The sequence below is a fragment of the Balearica regulorum genome, chromosome 2 (genome assembly GCF_011004875.1).
Source record: "Balearica regulorum gibbericeps isolate bBalReg1 chromosome 2, bBalReg1.pri, whole genome shotgun sequence".
NCBI classification, from domain to species: domain Eukaryota; kingdom Metazoa; phylum Chordata; class Aves; order Gruiformes; family Gruidae; genus Balearica; species Balearica regulorum.
Window position 1 is genome coordinate 161,915,418 of NC_046185.1, and position 18,911 is coordinate 161,934,328.

At 39.2% G+C, this 18,911-nt stretch overlaps 1 protein-coding gene across 5 annotated transcripts in view; it reads right to left on the reverse strand.

Moving 5' to 3' along the window:
- Positions 1 to 18,911, reverse strand: part of SCN5A (sodium voltage-gated channel alpha subunit 5) — a 218,959-nt gene that overhangs the window by 157,647 nt on the left and 42,401 nt on the right. For 2 of the 5 annotated variants that reach the window (XM_075746728.1, XM_075746727.1), the window contains exons 2-6: positions 17,803 to 18,121; positions 16,115 to 16,233; positions 10,723 to 10,812; positions 7,178 to 7,306; positions 2,290 to 2,381 (exon numbers count right to left, since the gene is read on the reverse strand). In XM_075746728.1, coding sequence (XP_075602843.1) covers positions 2,290 to 2,381; positions 7,178 to 7,306; positions 10,723 to 10,812; positions 16,115 to 16,233; positions 17,803 to 18,069 — 697 coding nt within the window. In that variant the 5' untranslated portion in view covers positions 18,070 to 18,121. Of the gene's footprint in view, positions 1 to 2,289; positions 2,382 to 2,514; positions 2,607 to 7,177; positions 7,307 to 10,722; positions 10,813 to 16,103; positions 16,234 to 17,802; positions 18,122 to 18,911 lie in introns of all 5 variants that reach the window. The other 3 variants (XM_075746729.1, XM_075746725.1, XM_075746726.1) reach the window with 3 other exon arrangements.

Genomic DNA, 18,911 nt, shown 5'->3' on the forward strand with positions numbered 1-18,911 from the left:
TGTAAGCCTATGTTATCATTAAAAACTAAGACTGATCTCCAAATAAATCACAGCATCATGCCAAATATTTCTTTTAAAATCTATGTGTCTAACTGAAAAATGAACCGACTCCTCTGAAGTTATTTGCTAACATTTAAAAAAAAAAAATGACTTAGCTGTGTTTTACAGGCACCTAGGTGTTCCTTCACAATTTGTAGCTCTCCACATCTGTAATTCAAACGTACTCAGGGCACAGGTAATCTTGACAACAAAGTCTAAGGCCAAATAATCTATTAGCATATCTTTGTGCACTTATGTCAGCAAGCAATTTAGTTACTTGTACCTAAAAATGCAGTTTTCAAAAAACTAATCAAATAGTCAGTCAGAAATAAAAAAGAGAATGTGAGTTATTGTGTATTACTCTAACAAATAATACTTCTCATCTTTTTTTTTTTTTTTTCCTATTAACCCACAAATGGAACAACTCTGGTTTTAATATCACTGAAGGGCTTTGATGTATTTTTAAGTAAATTTTTTCTGAGTCTCAATACTCCTTTATTGTCCACAAAAAAAAAAAAAAAAAAAAAGAGGCTAAAATTTATCATTTGATGTAAAACAAGCTTCTGCTCCAACTCTGATATAGGACAGCAAAAAAACTGCTGTATATGTAACTCAGCAAAATTGACAGGCTCTGCTCTGAAGGGGCTTGAGACAAGATGGAAAGTGAAAGGTGTCCCCTGGAGATGGCTGTTCCTCCAAAGTAGTCTTCAAATCGCTAGCAAAGGAAGCTAGAAGCTTCTGGTTTTCTTTCTGATTCTCTACTATCCCACATGATCCGTAAAACTATATGTTCAACATGCTGTTTCCCAAAGAAAAAAGAAAAATCCTTTCTCAATGGAAATCCAGTTAGAGAAAATTTATCAAAACCTCTCTGCTCCTCTCTGCTAAGAGATTATTCTTTTTAAACTTAAAGACAAAAATTAAGACAGGAACTGATTTCAAGGAATACCAGACCTAATGAATGGTCATCTTAAAGTATTCTTGAAAAGCTATGTTTTGACATACACTTTCAATTAAAAGTACCTTGCTCTTGCAATAGTTTCACTGATTTTCATTACTTTAATGTTGGAATGAGGGAGTACACCCTAGACCCATATATACATTTTTTTAACAGCTCAATTCCAGAATTCCTATTTCTAGCTTATACTCTGTATGAGTGCTGCCCCTAAAAGTTTACACCACAGAATTTGTTTAGATGTATATTATAGTGTAGATGTGCATAATACAATGAGTAGAAAAGCCTTTCTACCCTTAAAGAGCTGTGCGTGAGAATCTGAGCAGTTATCTCAATGTTTTGAATATTTTTGCCATGTAATTGCCAACATCTGTTCAGGATTATCAACGACAGGATCTACCATGCATGGTTTTTGCTATCTTCTCTACCTTGTCATGCAGGTTGGAGATGTTAAACACTGAGGCTGAATGAGACCTGTCCATAGATAATGCTTGGCAAGAAAGTATTGTCATATAGGTAGTCCTAAGTGGACTCATCTCTGCATAAATTACTTAATAGTATATTCTATTTATTATTTTAAGAAACAGTAATAGATTAGATAAAATCTATGAAAAAAGAGCTTCTTTCACTACCAGATCTGTAGTAAAACACTGATTTTTTTTTATTATTTTTTTTTTCAAGAGGGAAATCATATCCTTTAAAATGTGAGAAAATGTGAATTGGTGAAATGCTGAACCTACTGAAAACAATGATGAAACATTTTCTGATCTCTTCAGGGTCTGAAACTTAAACAGTGTTTCTACCACATGCAAATGGATAAACACCATGACAAATTAGGCTATCTATGCCTGCAGTCTTCAAACCTCAGCTCATAGCACAGATTTAGATTCCTCTATCGATGCGCTCTTAAACACAAATATGCATTTTGAGGTCATTAACCTTCCATTTTTAAAAATCAATATCCGAAGACTTTAGAAGAGTTTCATTGCCTTTTTCATACGGTTCATGAATGAATACTTTATGTACGTGATTCACAAGCCACCGCATACCGCCGTTCTTACAGCAGCACTCGTCTTAGTGAGGTCTGTAGTTTTGGAAGCACTCTAATTCCTTCTGCCCACAAAACCAGTACTGGAAAACATATGAAAACTGTATTCTATTGACAGGTCACATTCCCTACATTCCTCCATTTCCTGATCAGTATCTATGGTTAAGTCATTTGTAATTACTGTGTTTACTACTGGAAATGGCATGTAGGCTTTAACTGCAGCCGGAGTGTTTAACCTGATTTTCACCTGAAATGACTGAGATTGTTTTCAGCGCCCGCAGTACTCTGAACGTTCGTAAGGCTGAGACATTGCCCAGGTCCACAAATTCAGTTATGTATCTGTAACAAGGGAAAGTCACACACAGACAATGACAAAACACCAGCAAAAAAACAACAGTCAAAGGGACAAAGAGAGACAGAGAAAGAATCACTTGTAGCTGAGAGCCAAAACGTAAGGATCAGGGCTTCTTACCTGGGATTACTGAAATAGTTTTTAAAGCTCTCAATACCCTGAAAGTCCGAAGAGGTGAAACACTGCCTACATTCACAAATTCTCCTACATACCTGTAGAATTAAGTCACAGTTATTTGGAATTATACAATAGAGTGTGAGACTTGTCTGAATGAAGAATGCATTCATGCATAGCAGGAGTGAACGCAGCCAAATGAGAGGTGCATCCACTTTTCTGGCTGTTCTTTGATGCCATTTGTTCCAGGGTTTTCACAGTACACATTATTTATTTCAAATGTTTCTTGAACTATTAAACTTATCTAATAGGCATCAATTCTTTAAAACTACTGGGTGAACTTTGTTATCGTGCTGTTCAGCAAGAAATACTTCAAAGATTTTACCATCATGTAGTTTAACAAAAAATTCTTTACGTTATAGGAAACATTAAGAGTTATTTTGCTGCTCAAAAAAAACCCCAAAAGCTTCAAATAACCAAGTAATTTTCACATAATAGCTTCTGCAAACTACATATAGGACAACATGGAAAAATATCAGTGCAAATGTTTCTACCGGGTTATTCTAAGATGCTGTACTCTGTGGTAAAGCAGATGTTGGTTACAAGAGATGCTTAAAATTTTATTTTGTTTTGTACATCAAATCCATGCCCTTTGGCTGCAGGAAGATGGATTTTGAATGAATATAATTGCGATCTTACTAAAAACTATTTATGATTAAAACACCAATCCCGGCTCTTCGCTGCTGTGCCTGTTTTGTTCATCATGGAGACCCACACCACATCTGAGCAAAATGCTCCCAGGAGGGTCAGCTATGGAATGAGTTTGGTTTTATCAGCATAGTACAAAATTATTTGCTCCAAGTCAGTATACAGTATACAGTCACCACTGCATCTTCTGACCAAAACAGCTCTAGGACCCCTTAATTTCACTATTAAATTTCTATTAAATTTACCTATTCTACTTCTTTGAGACATTTGTTTTTACATGTTAAGGAAAAAACTCACCTGGTTATTTTACAAAGCCTGCTTAAATGGACTTTGTGCAAAGGCCTCTGGGGAGGACAGAGCATCCTCTCCATGTCTGATAATCCAGATTATAAACCTGGAAGAGCAATATTGCTTCTCCTCTTCATAATCTCATAGGGGAGACTGAGCAAAGATTTACGTTTGGTAATTCCTCCCCAGGTTTACCCAGTGCTTCTCTCCCAAACTTTCCTGTGGCATGCAAGGGTGGAAAAAAAATAGTTTGGGGAGAAGCAGTATCTTGGGAATATGGTTTTGCTGACCAGAGATTTGTAAAAACACATTATTACTATGTGAACAAGCATAGGAAGCAAATACTACTACTGCTTCTTCACAATAGTTAATTAAGATTTATTTCAGCTGTTTCTGGTTGAAATAGCAGCAGACCAGTTCCTCCTTATGGGGCAGTGAGAAGCAACTGGAATTCCCATCCTGAATTTTCCCGTTAGCCAGGGAATTGCTTATTGTCTTTAAGACTTTGGCAAGGCACATTCCAACCCAGAGTTACAGCTGCCTGTCCCTCACCTGTTCTGGAAAGCACTTGCTTGTCTGGGAAAGAGTGACCTAAACAGGGGCAGTTTCGTGATTTCGCCTGAAGCCACCCATGGCCTCACAGTGTCACAAGCCATTGCTGTGCCCGCTAGCACAGGGTGGGAAAAAAGCCCTGGAGACCTGTGGTACCTCTTACTCTCTAGTGTGCTATTTAAAACTACTCTCTGTGACCCAATCTGTGCCATTTCTGCCCAAAAGAGGAGGTAAGAAATTATTCTGTAATAACTCTAAAGCAAGTGATGTTAATTCCTCTATAACACCCCGCACTGAAGGAATCAGATTTTCTGTTAGGTCAGCACCCTTGGTCCATCTAGATCTCATGGCCCCTTATCAAGCTCTCCTGTTTTGAACTCTCATGCCATCTTTGTTTCCAGATACAGAAATACCTCTAGCATCGTGCTAGCTACAAGCAAAGACAACACCAGAGTTACCTGTATAATCAATCTTACTTTAAATTACTTGCAAATTGGATTTATATGAAGGATAAATCATATCAGAATAGAGTCCATTATCCAACGGTCTGTGCTATCTGCTGCTTGCATACTTGGGAAGGAGATTTCATTGTACATATGAAGATCATATTGCAGTCTCTTTTAACTCTCTCACTGCTGCCTATGGGCTCAAGCAAACACTTTTCTATTTCTTTTCTATTCCAGAATTCCAATTCTTTTTCTATTCTAAAGATGTTAGTATAATATGCCCTAAAGTAAGAAAAATAGGAATGGATGCCAGTTCTGAAGAGTGCAGTCATTGCTATAATTTGATATTGAGAAGCTCGATTTGCCACAGTTGCAGGCCCCCTTGTTTTAGGGATCTTCTAAGAGATGAAATATCATTTGGAAAGAATATTGAAATGTAGCTAGGAAAGAAAGCCCAAACACCCAAGCCTCTCATTAAACAAGCCTTAAGGAAGTTTTCATAAATCCTTGGGCTGAAGCACTGAGTGGCCATTCAAGCCTAGAAGAATTAGAAAAGCAAAAAGAGGTGTAAGCCCACAACCTCTGGGTATCAAACCCTGGCTCCTACCTGCAAGGAGTGAATTCACCTCTGGGAAACTGTCCACCTCAAGGTCTGTGCAAACCTTCACATCTTTCCAGCTCCCTAGGCCCCAGACACCCAGAGATAACGTGAACAGAATTTAAGGGATATCCAGAACTTGTACCACACTGACTGTTCAGACTTGAATCTCAGTGACAGTAAATGAGATGCTCCCAGAGGAGTTTTGCAGAGCCAGAGGTGATGCCCCAACCTCAGTCCAAGCAGAGAAGAAGTGGAGCAGATGCATTGCCAAAGCTGCAAGCTGTGGCTCGTGTCCTTCGCTCCTTTCTGCCTCACTTTCAAAAGCTCCTTCCTGGCAGAGTAGAGGGAACCCGTACACAGAAGCTCTCCATGTTGTGCTGAACTCAGAGACCTGCAAATAAACTCACGTCCTAACTCACAAACAGATGCTTTTACCACCTGTCTGATGGACAGGGGAGCAGGTTGGTGACATTTTGTGTTCTGTCCTGCCTCTAAGTGTTGCAGGTGAATTGCACTTAGCACTGCTTGAGGAAAAGTTCAGCTGAGGAAAATACCTAACGCGTACTGACCTCCAAAAGCTCCTCCCCATCTGTGTTGCTCTTTTTTTTAAAGCTTATCACGATGGCCAGATGTCAGTTCAGCCAAGTCCATAGGAATGCAGTAACAGATACCAGGATCTGGCCTAGGGCTGGCTTTGATTCAAAGCCTACTAAAATAAATGGGAGTCTTCCCAATGAAGTCCACATAGGTTTTACACATCTTCATGCTGTTCTTCTGCTAAATGCTGCTAATAATCATAGAATCAGAGAATATCTCAAGTTGGAAGGGACCCATAAGAATCGTCGAGTCCAATTCCTTGCTTCTTGCAGGACTACCTAAAACTAAATCATACGGCTAAGAGCATCATCCAGACGCTCCTTGATTATTGATCCTGATCCCTGCACCCTACCAGATTTTTGCTTCAGTGGCCCTCACTGGTGTTTGAACTAAGTTTGGTTGAACATTTTTTACCAATTTTGGTTCCATTCAAATGTCACGGGCCCAGGAGTTCAGCTCAAATGTCAGTGCTAGGGGGCTTGCATCTCACCTAGGGCTGTGAATTATGAGGTTTAAAGAGGGCAGCAAGAACTAAACTAAAACCAGAATGGTATCATTAAGCAGAAAATACAGGGAGATCAGATTAAATCCTTTTACAATTAGGAAATGGGGCCTTTCAGGGCATCTCTACTAGCATCCATTTCAAGATGACATGTGCTCTTTGCAAGCTTTTCTCTCTTCTTGGACTATGAAGAAAATCTGAATTTCTAGCTCAGCTGGAGATACCAACAGTGTCAGACATCTGCCTTTGGCCAGAGCTTGGGCTGACCCTGTGTCCGCTGTGAGCATTGGCTGACTGCCCCCCTACCCCTGTATATTTTTAGCTGTCTAGATGCCACAAATCCATCAGCTCCTTCAAAGCACCAGAACCCCACATGTCCTGAGTGAATGCTAATAATCTAGGTAGAAGTATACAGCTGAAGGGGAATATCATGTTGGCGGCCAAATTTCTATTCCCAAGATATATAATAAGTTTCAGAGGCCTTTAAATTAATTCCCTATTGTAGTAAAATAATAATTACTTTCAGGGTGAAGAGGCTTTGTGAAGTGAAGAATGCAAAAATAGTTTGGTGGTGTTAGGGATACAGTATAAATAGGGATTTAAATATACAGGTATTCAGTCACACTTATAACACTTTCTATTCAGGGGTCTGAAGCTTCCCAAACCTACATTAGATAGTATTATTACAGATATTTTACAAACAGCTCTCTCTGTGGAGCACAGAGAGAGTAAATAATTTCTCCAAAATAGTCTAGTGAATTGAGAGAACAGAATCGAGAATTCCTCTGACTTCTTCCTCTGAAACAACTCAGGAAAACAAACTCTATCCTAATATACCTCAGCATTTTCTCATTTTCAGTACAATTTGAGTGGGGGAAAAAAAACCCCAAAAAAACCCAAAAACCAGACAGCTGATTTTTTAAAAAGTTCTATTGCATATTGCTGTCTTGAAAAATATAAAGGAGTGCTACTTACGCCATAACAATAACACTGAAATCCAGCCAGTTCCATGGATCTCGAAGAAAGGTGAACTCTGTCATGCAAAATCCTCTTGCCAATATTTTTATCAATGACTCAAAAGTGTAAATGCCAGTGAAAGTGTACCTGGGGAATAAAGTGATCAAGATAAGCAAGAGCATTAGCAAGCAGAAGACGGCAGGAATGGCAGAGGCACACTCAACCCAATCCTACTCGTGTGTGACACTCCTGCCCATCTCATTGGGCTTGCTCACGTGAGTCACGGCTGCAGCACTGGGCTGTGCATGAGCAGCTTCAGGTATGGCCCAAGGAACAAGCAAGAAATGGGAAAGCGCTCATGACAGCCGTAGCATGAAGATCATTTTCACCGCAGGATGTACCTTGATGAATCCTCACTCATTAAGTCAAGGATGAATACGGCGCTGCTAAGCTGTGCTATGGGACTTTTAAAACTCTGCCTGCGGTCGTCAGTGAAAGAGGCATGGATTAGGCCACCTTCCTTGCTGTTACTTGGATTTGAAGGAGAGTAGTTGTTCCATTCATACCTCTCATCTCTTCCTGCCCAGGACAATTTGAAGGACAGCAGGTTAAAAAATGTCACCCCTTGGTTTTATTAGCTAAAAAGGGTATTCTTCCTGCAATTGCCCTTGTGTTTCACTATCCATGGCAAATCGCACCAGCCCTCAGAATTAAACAACAGAATGCCCTCACTGAAAAAGAGGAAAACAACTCCCACCTGAATACTATATGTAGTAATTTTGACCTGCCTGACAGTAAAAGAGACACGAGGGTGGTTTCTCCCTTTATAAGATAAGTTGTTTATTACCAACAGCCTCTTGACTGTGATGATCTTAGATAGAACATACATCTTACCTTTTGTAATAAAGATGATACTTGTAATAAAATTGTGCAAATTCTCTGTGGAGGACAGTAATGTATCTGACTTATTCAGATCTGTATTCACCCAGGGCTCTACCTACTATCAGAGACATACTTCAGGGCATACAACACCTCTTTTTTAATGTTTCTACCTGAGACCTATAGCCCAATGGGACTAAGTATTCTAGGTCATATCTTAATAAAAATAATAAATGTTTAGTATCCACCACTGGCATTTCCTACCCCTTTTCTCCAAATGAAGATGCAGATGATACCAAACCCTATTAAAAAATCAAACAAACAAACAGCTAAATCTCGTAAGTCATGATGTTACAGGCTTTCACTGGAAACACTAGCTTGAGTTTTCTGTCGAGTCACTAAACATCAGTAGCTATAATGGTGACATCTCACACAAAAAATTATAGTTATGATTTCTGTTTGTTAAAAAAAAAAAAGGTGTAAGCAATTAAAAGTGGTAATACAAGGAAGAACTTCATTGTGCATAAAAAGGAAATGTTTTCTCTTAGCTGTATTCCACTGATGTGCAACTGGGCACACATACAGGTAGTGGCAAATCTCACGCCTTCCTGCCAGCATGTCACACAGTAGAGCTAGCTGCACATGTTATAAAACCTCAGTATGCTTCATCTTAAAATGGAGATTAGCAGGGCTGTTCTTCTGCAACAGTGGGTGTAAAATGTTTCTCACATTTCTTCTTTGACCGTACACCTAAGCATTATCTTGTATCCGGCTTTTCACGGCTCCTACTTAGTTTTGCTCTGGTATTTCAAATATAGGTCAGCCACATGACAGTCTCTTTAAGCATGTGCATTCAGTAATACATGCAGAAAACACATGCAAAGAACTAAAAAAAATACTTAACGGTACATAAGCTCATTAAAATGATAAAGCACTTGTATTTATTCAGCATGTCAGATGGTTTAATTGATTGTATAATCATCATCTAATTCTAAATGGATAGGGCAAAGTCCTCCAGCAACTGAACAGCTTCTTTAACAACAGAAGTCGGAATTTAAAAAAAAAAATCCAATGGGGGTAAGTTGAATTGATTTCTTTTTTTTTCAAAATGGTACAGAAAATGTTTTAAAGGAAAATCTAAGACAAATATTTGCACAAGGTTACTCTTGTATCCCCTGTGAGTCTCTGGAACAGCAGGAAAAAATGGATTAAATGTATCTTTTCCAAAGCTAATATTAATCAAGTTGAGTTACAATTCATTGGGTTATTTTGCTCCTTAAAAGTACTTTGATTTCATTCCATGCCTTTGAGGAGGAAAAGCTGAGAGGTATGAGGGGACACAGGACAAGAGGAAATGTGGAAGGGAAAGGATTTATCCATCCCACATGGGTCCATTTGCATTTCTGCTCTAGGTTTCTTGCATGCCTGCTTGATGCACTGATAACATCATCCACATTTTCCTGCCTATGGAAGACACGACAAGCACTTCAGTATTTTCCTCCAGAATGTCTGAATTCCCAGCTGTAGACCCACTGACCAAATTTTTACTCACACGGATGAGATGTCCATGTTGCAGCTGAATACATCATGGCTATGGTACTGTGTGACAGTTTTCAATAAGAAAAGCACAACGTCAGGGGAACAGGAAAGTTACAGACATACTTGAGGGTAGTACACTATACAGAAATACATGAAACACCCTGGGATTAGGATGTTATTGTGATCAGATGAAATATTTGGTTCAGTGCTATCTATAATTAGCAATTTGTGGCCTAGAAGATGTGCCCTGCATGATTTTATGAGACCTAAAATAAGGGCATTTTACTGCCTGTCCTTACAGCCCCGAGTAGACCAACCACCAGGCTACGGAGCAGCAGATGGCTGTGTTTATCATATGTCAGTCAAAAATAAAAAGTGTGTTCTGATTGGTTCAATGAGCCAAAATAATTGTTTAATGCACTGTAGGTTGATTAGCTTGTGCATCTGGTATCTGTTTCTAACAGGAATATTTTAAAGCAACTTAAAGAAATGAAATGGGCTTTCTGAAGCCTGTTAGTCTCTTAAAATTATTTTTAAAAACCCCAAAACAACCAAACCCAAAACCTTCAAGTGATATCTGCTATTTTTATAAATGTTTGACAAGCTAAAAAGACAGGAATCCCCATAAAAGTGTTCCTAGATAATTTTATGCTTGCTCATAAAGCATGCCTACCAATGACTACAGGGAAACACTTCTCATGCTGTGCTCAGCCCAGAAGAAACTTCTGCTTCCACTAGGTTTCTGTTTAAGGACAGAGCTAAGTATGTCCAGGAAGTATTTTCTGAAAGAGTTCAACTTAAACGCCATCAGCCTATTCTAATGTGTCCAACCAGCAAATCTCTTGCATGGGAATTGTGGACGCTGGCCAGTGCTCCTCATACATGACTTCATTCAGAGGTAGCATAGCAGGTGCATTTAGCAATAACTATGAGCTTGGTAGACTAAAAATTGTTAGTCGACTTCCTGAGGGAGTTTTCACAGGCAACAAACACCTGGTAAAATATTTTGCCAGGACACATACTATGGTCAGTATTACTGGGAAGATATTAGACAACAGCAAACAAGATGAAAAGAAGAATGTAACAAATGGAAGAGGAAGGACGAGATAAGGACAGGGCAGCTGCAAACTAGCAAAGATACTTACTCAACGTATTTATTCCATGACGGAGTCTCTGATTGTGCCATGAACACACAATTAGTTAAAATAGTGCACATAATAAACATACTGAACAATGTAAATAAGTGAGTTAAGGAAAACAACTCATATATCATAAGACTTCATAATTTTTGTCATTTCACACAATATGTGACAGGTCATTCATAATTTCCAAGATGCTTAAAAAGCACTATAGACATTTGTTTGCAAGTGCACAAGGAAAATCAAATAATTACATAAACATAGAAAAAATGAGGGAATCTTCCCTTCTTTTTTTTTTTTTTTTTTGCTTACACTTTTTACACATATTTTATACAGTAGACAAATGTACTGATTCTGCAGTCTTCCAAAAATACAGTACCCTAAATTTACAGCTGTGTTGGTCAGATGACAATGTGCATAGGTGCACAACTTTGTATGAAAAGAGGGATTAGTCTCATTTAAGTATCTACAGAAAACCCGTGTCTGCAAATTCCCATTTTATTTTGCATCCTGAAACATTTCTCAGGCAGTAGGGCAAGTTATAAATCTGGTCTTTCTAATCTCTCTAATGGGCTTGAGGTCTTGCTTTCAGTATAAAGTTTCAGCAAAAGCTAATGTGAGTTTCAGAGCACTAATTTTAAGGCTTGGTCTGCAAACCCGGTTGGCAAACACGCAGTCTTCATTTGCAAAGCTGACTGCCTCAGCTGAGGCACCAGTTTCCCTAATTGGAGGCTAAAATGAACCTCCCAAGTGTATAGTCCATGCACTTAGCTGCTAAGCTGAGGCCATAAATACGAAAAGGAGCACCCTAAATCAAATTCCTGAAATTGAAAACATAGTTCGCTGAACTGCTCTCCTAAAAGCACATGCCACTTTCTGTAAAAAAATTACAAAACATGATGGGATTCTCCTGCATAAATAATAGGTCCCAGGCTACTGGAAAAAGTTTAACTAATGAGTTTCAGTGGAGAGAAGATAAGGCAAAGGAAAACAGCCTACAACTTGGTCAATAGGCTAGGACCGTTCTCAAGGAAGAAAAGTAGCATCCCAATGTAAATTCATTTTGACTTCTTTAGCAAAAAAAGGGTTTTTTTATTTCAAACCTTTATTGATCCCATTGGTGGTATTTTTTGTTTGACATTAGCAATCAAAGAATATAATTTCAAAGGTATGTCCTGAAATGTTTGCATTAAAATTGTCCTTTCTCAGAGCCAAAATCTCTGCTGAGTACAAAGTGGAACATTTTCCGATGGGTCACATAAGCAACTACAAGGTTAAATTGGTAGTAACCAACCTGCATATTCCCCAGCGCCATCACAGAAAGCAGTAATTGAACTCAAAGGGACTGCTCATCTCACAAACATTTTCCACTTCTGGGGCGAACACCTCCAGCTGAAGGACTGGGAAGGATATCTGATATTCAGTCGCATTTTCTCAAGTCAGTGTGAGATATGTTTCTAAAAGTTGTGTCTAGAAAACACTGGATTAATTTTGCAAATATAGTGAAATGCTATGAAATGCTATGAAAGCAACCTCTTCAGGCCAGGCCAAACAAACACTATCCTACAAATGAATTATAAGCAAGGAAATTCCTCTGTAACGACCCATTTTAGGATCATTGGTCTGATTTTTACATCCCTGTTTCCTTGTGGTATAAGCTGAATCGAATAGCTTTCCCAGATGCTCACTTATAGGCAGGTGTTGTCCCCTTCTTATTGAAACACCAAAGAGGATATACCAGAGAACACAGGTCGAAAATGCAAGGGGTCAGCTTTGGGACATCAAATACACTATGAAATGAAAGTGAGTTTCATAACCAAGCTGAAAACTACAAAGAACATAAAAGAAAGAAAGATTTCATCTGGTTATGCATCAGAGATCTGTGTTAAAGGAAAGAGAAAACAGAAATTCCTACAGAATGAAAATTAGCATTCCTTCCTGAAACCTAATGCAATTTTTTTTGCATTAGAAAAAGTCAGTGATGATGATCTACTCAGAAAGACTAAAATAAAGGCGATGAAATTGAGATAATCTATACTAGCACCATTGTCTGCTACCTATTGTAGAACTGCTCTTAATTCCAATTTTTGAAAGCCTACTGATCCATGAGTTGACATGGCTAACATATCCAGAAGTATGGGTTGGACTCTGTTATGGACAACAAACCAAATATACTAAGCTACTCATCAGGATCCTTTCTGCAATAAATTAAACCTATTATTTTCAATTCAAAGTTATAGAACAGGCTTTCAGCAAACTGATTCTAAAAGTTATAAATTTTATCTTTTAGCACAGAGATATAAAGTCAAACATGGCATACTTCTATTCTAGACTTCATTATGATGGATAATTGTTAATTAGCAGATTGAATACTAGAGGCTTTTTAAGTGATCATTGCCAAATTACATATAATATGTGCAAGCAAAGGTTAGTCCCAATCAATAGTACATATAATTGGTGCTTCACCAGGTCTCATTTTCCTTTACGAAGGAAAGTGTGTAAAATCAGATTGGAGAAAAGTTGCAAGCAGAAATTATGAACAAAGATTGGAAATTCCTTAAGATTTTTTTTTTTTTTTTTTAAATGGGCCAGAATCCATAATTCTAGCATCAAGGAAGGTAAGATTTGGGCTAAAACCACATTCTGGATCAGTAGTAAACTGAGAGCAACTATCTATAATACCTAGAAAAACTAGAAATAGCAATTGCTATGGATTTTACAGAGGACAGCAAACTGCCTGGAGAATCTAAGGACACCACAAAATGGTCGTTGGCTTGCAGGCAAGAAGAACTAAGAGGAGTCTTTTATGCATAAGGCATCAATGGAATTTTAGCAGTGGTTTAATCTTATTAATAGGTGGAGAGAGTAAATAAAGATGTAAATAATAGCTAATAATGATGCAGAAGGGGAAAAGTGTTCATCCAATGGGATGCAGACTTATACTCCCCATGTCCTCTGCAACAGAAATGGACCTGGGCCTTGTTGTGGGCAGTTGTCTGGGCCACGGTCCCTTCATACGGCCTCCTAGGCTCTGAAGAAGAGGAGAAGCACCTAGAAGAGGTTTAGGGGTATGTTGTTAATTAAAGGAATTCACATTACTAGGAGGCTGTGGATGTTTTCTCCCTTGGAAAGGTGTATTTTTGAATGACTAGACTAATCAGGCTTGGCTGGATGAGCAGTGAACATACAGGATTTATCTTGCCTGAAGTCTCAAAGGAAGAACTCCATATACAGCTGCTTAATGAAGAAATGTGACCCCCACAGCTTCTATAGAAGACAATTTTACTCTGTCCTCTCTATTTTGTTCTACTGTTGGCCTTCAAGGTACAGTCAGTGACTGGAAATGGAAATATGGCATCTACTAAAGAAGCTGCTTCAGACACTTACGTGACAGGGCACCATTCATTAATGCCTTTTTTTGGCTTTTGCCCTGGGGAAAATAAAGATTGTTTGATTACACTCTGGTGTAATCTGTACACTCTGGTGTACAGATCTGGTTCCCAGATTCATGTCTGCGACATTATCTGCTTGAGTACTTGCCGATTCAGGCTCCTTTCTGCCTGGGATATTGGCTGCCTGCTCAGCCAATTGGCCTTTGTGTTTCAGGTGGATGTGAAAGTCTTTATCGACAGAAAACAAATCAGTGCCTGATGCAGGAACTTTACTGCTGTTTCACTGGGACTGGAGCTGCTGCCTCCTGCCTGTGCTTGCCAAAGATTGAGCTGTTGGATTTCCTGACATTATCAACACAAGGTGATAATTTGGGTCTTTCTGGAACTAAAATTTTATTTGCGACTTTACACTCCTGAAATTTTATGCTCCTTATCTGACCATGTCTTTCAAATTCATTCCTCTGTGCTCTTTATCCTTGGAAGTAATGTGATGAGGATTTCTTGCATATTTATCTTTTGGTTGGCTGCTACCAAGGGCACATAGTTCCTGTGTATACCACATCCAAGAACTCTTGGCTTCACCAGCCAGCGTAGACGAAAGTGAGCAGAAGACAGGAGAGGCCTCCAAATGTTGGAGCCAATATTCACACAAACACGCCTTTTTTCTAAGCTCAGTTTTCAAATTCTTCTCTTAGCCATACCTGTGCAAATTCATAGACCTCAATTAACTTCAGCAAGGCTGTGCTGATGTAACTGTACCTAATAAACACTGTTCGGCTCTGGATATGCAGCAGCATGTGCTGTACTGCTAGCACGTATAACCTGATCCATAAGCAAATCTCTCTGCAAAATTCTATGGTGTATTCTTAGTAACCATACTAACATCTTGGCTGATATCACATATTTGTTTTTGCATAGAATTATTGTTACTAAAAGCTTCATGTATTTTTCCTCTTGTTAGAATATCTATAGTCTGATTTTTTTTTTCCCCACTGCATGGACAACCACTGGGAATCTGGTTTCTTTCCCTATTTTCCCCCTGAAATTTGATAATAAACCAATGATTCTAAGATGCTACTTGCTTAGTATTTATTAGTGCTCTGTGGTGGACACAAGCATTGCAAATGAGGGATTTCCATTACTAAAACATCACACGATCATGACAGTGTGGAGTCTTTGAATTATCACTGCCAGGTCTCCTATGCAGGCAACTCATGAAGAGGGTGTGGTTTTACTAATGTTCACACAAAGTCAAACATTTCAGTCAGGTTGGTCTTCCAGACAGATGTCACTATGTCAGAGTACAATATTTCTGTGGCCATGTTAAAAAAAACAAGCCAAACCAAACGGTTGCAGTGCATCTTGCATGACTTCAGAACTAGAGCTAAGGGAAATTAGGCATCACCCTTCCAGCAAAAGATCCAGCAGGCCAGCCTGTGCTTTCATTCCCAGCTGGATAACACATTGCAATAAAAAAACCTAAAAAAACAACAAAACACGTCTTTAAATGTTCTGTTTCAGAAGAGTAAAAAATTCAGTTCTGAGACAGTTCAAAATTAAATTGCATCTGCATACAGTGTCACAGAGTCTCATGGGAGAGGTTAAGTGCTCGGTAGCAAAGCTCTCCATCAGTGTAGATTTTCCCAGGTGTGCTCCAGCCTCCTGGTTCCCTTCCTTTCTAAGGTTCTACACCCAGTTTCTACCACTGACTCTTTACTAAACATGATCAGGCCCTTCACACCTTTTAATCCTGAGAAAACTCACCAGACTCTCCAGTCTGCAGTTCACATTATTTGATGCCAGCAGTACAATATAGCAATTTTCATAGCTCAAATAACAATATAAAATGAAATAAACCAAAAATCCAAGTGCATTTCAGCTTGTGCAAGCAAATTCAGCCAAAAGATTTAAAACAGCTTAATGAAATAAAATGGTTTCTGACTTCCATCCATCTGTGTTTAAAACCATATAAAATACACGAGGAGGAAAATCAACAGAAAGGATATGAATGTACCAAAATTTTAATTGCTGCTCTTCTGATTGGATGGAAAGGACTAAGTATATACAAGGCAGGAGTGGCACTAAATCGAAAGATTGTCTTCCCTTTGTTCAGTACTATAAATGTCTGGAAAACAAAATAGAAAATGAGAACATTCAGTATTTACATTTATGCTCAGCTTTTCCCAGCCCACGTCCCATTGGGAAATTCCTGCCAGTATCTCATACTTCTTCCCCGCTCCCTCCCGAGACCCCCAAATTCCTTTTCACTCAGTGTTTTGTCCAAGACCCTCCCAGCAGAGCTGTTTTCTGTCCTATTGCAATATCCTAATTATTTTTTCTTCCTTCACTCCTTACAGGGTCCTGTGCCATCACCTGCATCACAGGGCTGCGAAGAGAGCAGAATCACCTTTAAAAGTTAAAAAATGACCTGGAGACTCAAATGTGGTGGAGGAACTTTTATGATTCCCTTCTTCCAAGGTGATGGGAACCTTACTATGTTGTTACCCCCATCTTCCCTACCTTGAGCATTTTGTTTGTCAGTCGATGTTTTTTGTCTCACTAAGTAGGAAGCTGCATGAGGCACAGCTTCACAGAGAAACTAATATTCACTCAGAGGCAGGATCAGGACACTTAACAGATAAACTGTAAGCAACTCACCCACCTTGATTCTAAGACTTCCATGACAGCAAAATTGCTAATCTATATCCTGCTACTTGTGTCTCGGGGTAGCAGGCAATTTTAAAGGTAAATTAATTCTGGCCCTTCCAGGTAAGTAATCTATTTGTCTTTACCCATTTAACTTTTATTCTGTAGCTGTTGCACCTGCTTCTACATTGTTTTAATAGCAGTAGTACTGTGGTGATATTAATTCATTGTTTACAGGAAATACCATAGCCCAAAACCAGGAACATCAGTACGTGAAAGAACTGGAAGCTGCCTAAAAATGCACTGTGCTTCCAAGCCTTATTTCGTCCCTCGTGCTGCGAAATGTTTGGAAAGGGGAACGAACTGTAGTAAGCAACCAGCCCAGCTCTGCTGTCAACAGCCTTTTGACACAAGCTGTTTGTGCTGTTGTGGCTTTGGTCCAGTCTACACGTGATTTCTCATCAGGTGATGCTCACTTTGGGACAAAGCTTGCCCTTCTGCAAAGTGCCAGCATTGCACAAGCTACTCACATCTCTCTTCAGCTCTATTTTGGTCATCTTAAATTGAGTCAAACTATCTAACTGACTAACTTGCCTCAGCAGGCAAAGAACCTGGTTGTGGAGGTGCCTCCTGCTCTTGTGCAGAGTGTAGCACAAGACTCAAGTCACCCAGAAGCCCTTAACATTAAGGGGCTTAAGTGATAAACAGACTGGTGAAGAGTCAAGGCTCATGCAGAGGGCAAGATAGGGTAGATAAAAACCTCTGGCTTCATTTAACTCAGCTATTGCTCTGCTTTCTTCAGACACCGTATATCCATACTCAAAGTTATCTGAAAACACCCAAGTTTTAATTATGCTTTTTATCCCTCTTTGCCCTCCTGCTTAGATGTTTTCTGAGAGCTCTGCTCATGCTAAAACTCTGATCCTTAATCTTGAAAAAAATACTTTTACTGGCTGTAGAAAGATAAAAAAACCCAGAGCCCTCAAAACAGAGAAAGTTTTTATGCTTTAGCAAAAGCAAAGAAGCAGGATGGATGGATGATGCCCACCTTACGATCATTGTAGAAAGGGTCAAGGTCCTCCAATGGCTCTCCAATGAGCTCTGGAGGAACAGTCCCATAGATATCAGGCAGCTTCTTGCAAGCTTGCAAATCAAACTGAGGCTGAGGTTTTTCTTCTTCGCCCAGCTGCTCTCTGTATTCCTGCTTTGCATTCCTTGCAAGCTTCTCCGCAATTCGTTTCTCAATAGCAGCCAAAGATTCAGGCGTGAACCGGTGGAAGCTGTTAGTACCCGGTGGTAACAAGAAGTCAGCCATCTTTTCATCCTGCTTTGTCTATACTGGTCTTTACTCCTAGTAGTGGAAACAGCTGAAATAAAAAGTTCCAAACGTTAGTGATAGGAGCAAAGCCAGACCAACAAAGCCATCGGAATGAAAAAAAAATAATCCACATAACTTGTAGGCTATCTATTATCAGGAAATCCCTCATCTATTTTTGTGTAGTCAGTAGAACATCAAGGAAAACAGAAAGGACTGAAACTGTAATTTCAATTAGGGATCACTCATGATCAGAGCTAAAAAGACTTTGTAGATAGACTCTGGAGTATTCTTAAGTTTTTCAGTCACTTGGGATCCTAAATCCAAACTAAGGAGTAACTTAGATTCGTACAAGCTTAAGTTTCATTGAAAGCCACAGGGATTTGGATTCCTAACTCATTTTTGAAAATGCAGCTCTGGGAGTGTATGAACAATGTGCCTAAGATGACTGCAGGGCAGATTTAAATCAGCCAGCCTCCGGCCACATGATGCAAACTCTAAAAATGCCCCAGCTGTTCTGTTCCAAATTTAAAGAGTCAAGGGTCAAGTTCAGATTCTTAAATCACATAGAAATTCTTCATAATCTTCATCTTAGGCTTCTGCAACATAATTTTTATTTTCCTTTGGGATAGGAAATACCATCTTCAAGATATCTGTCCAGACTTTTGAGCATTTTCTTTTCCTCCACACCCTACAATCTGAAGGATGTTGGAAGCACAAATGTGCCTGGCAAAACTCTGGGCCCTTCATGAGACCACTCCAAGCTTCTGAGATGCTGAATAGCCACTGCTGCCAGTTCATCACATCTGAGAAACAGGCTCCTTCCATCCAATACCATTTTG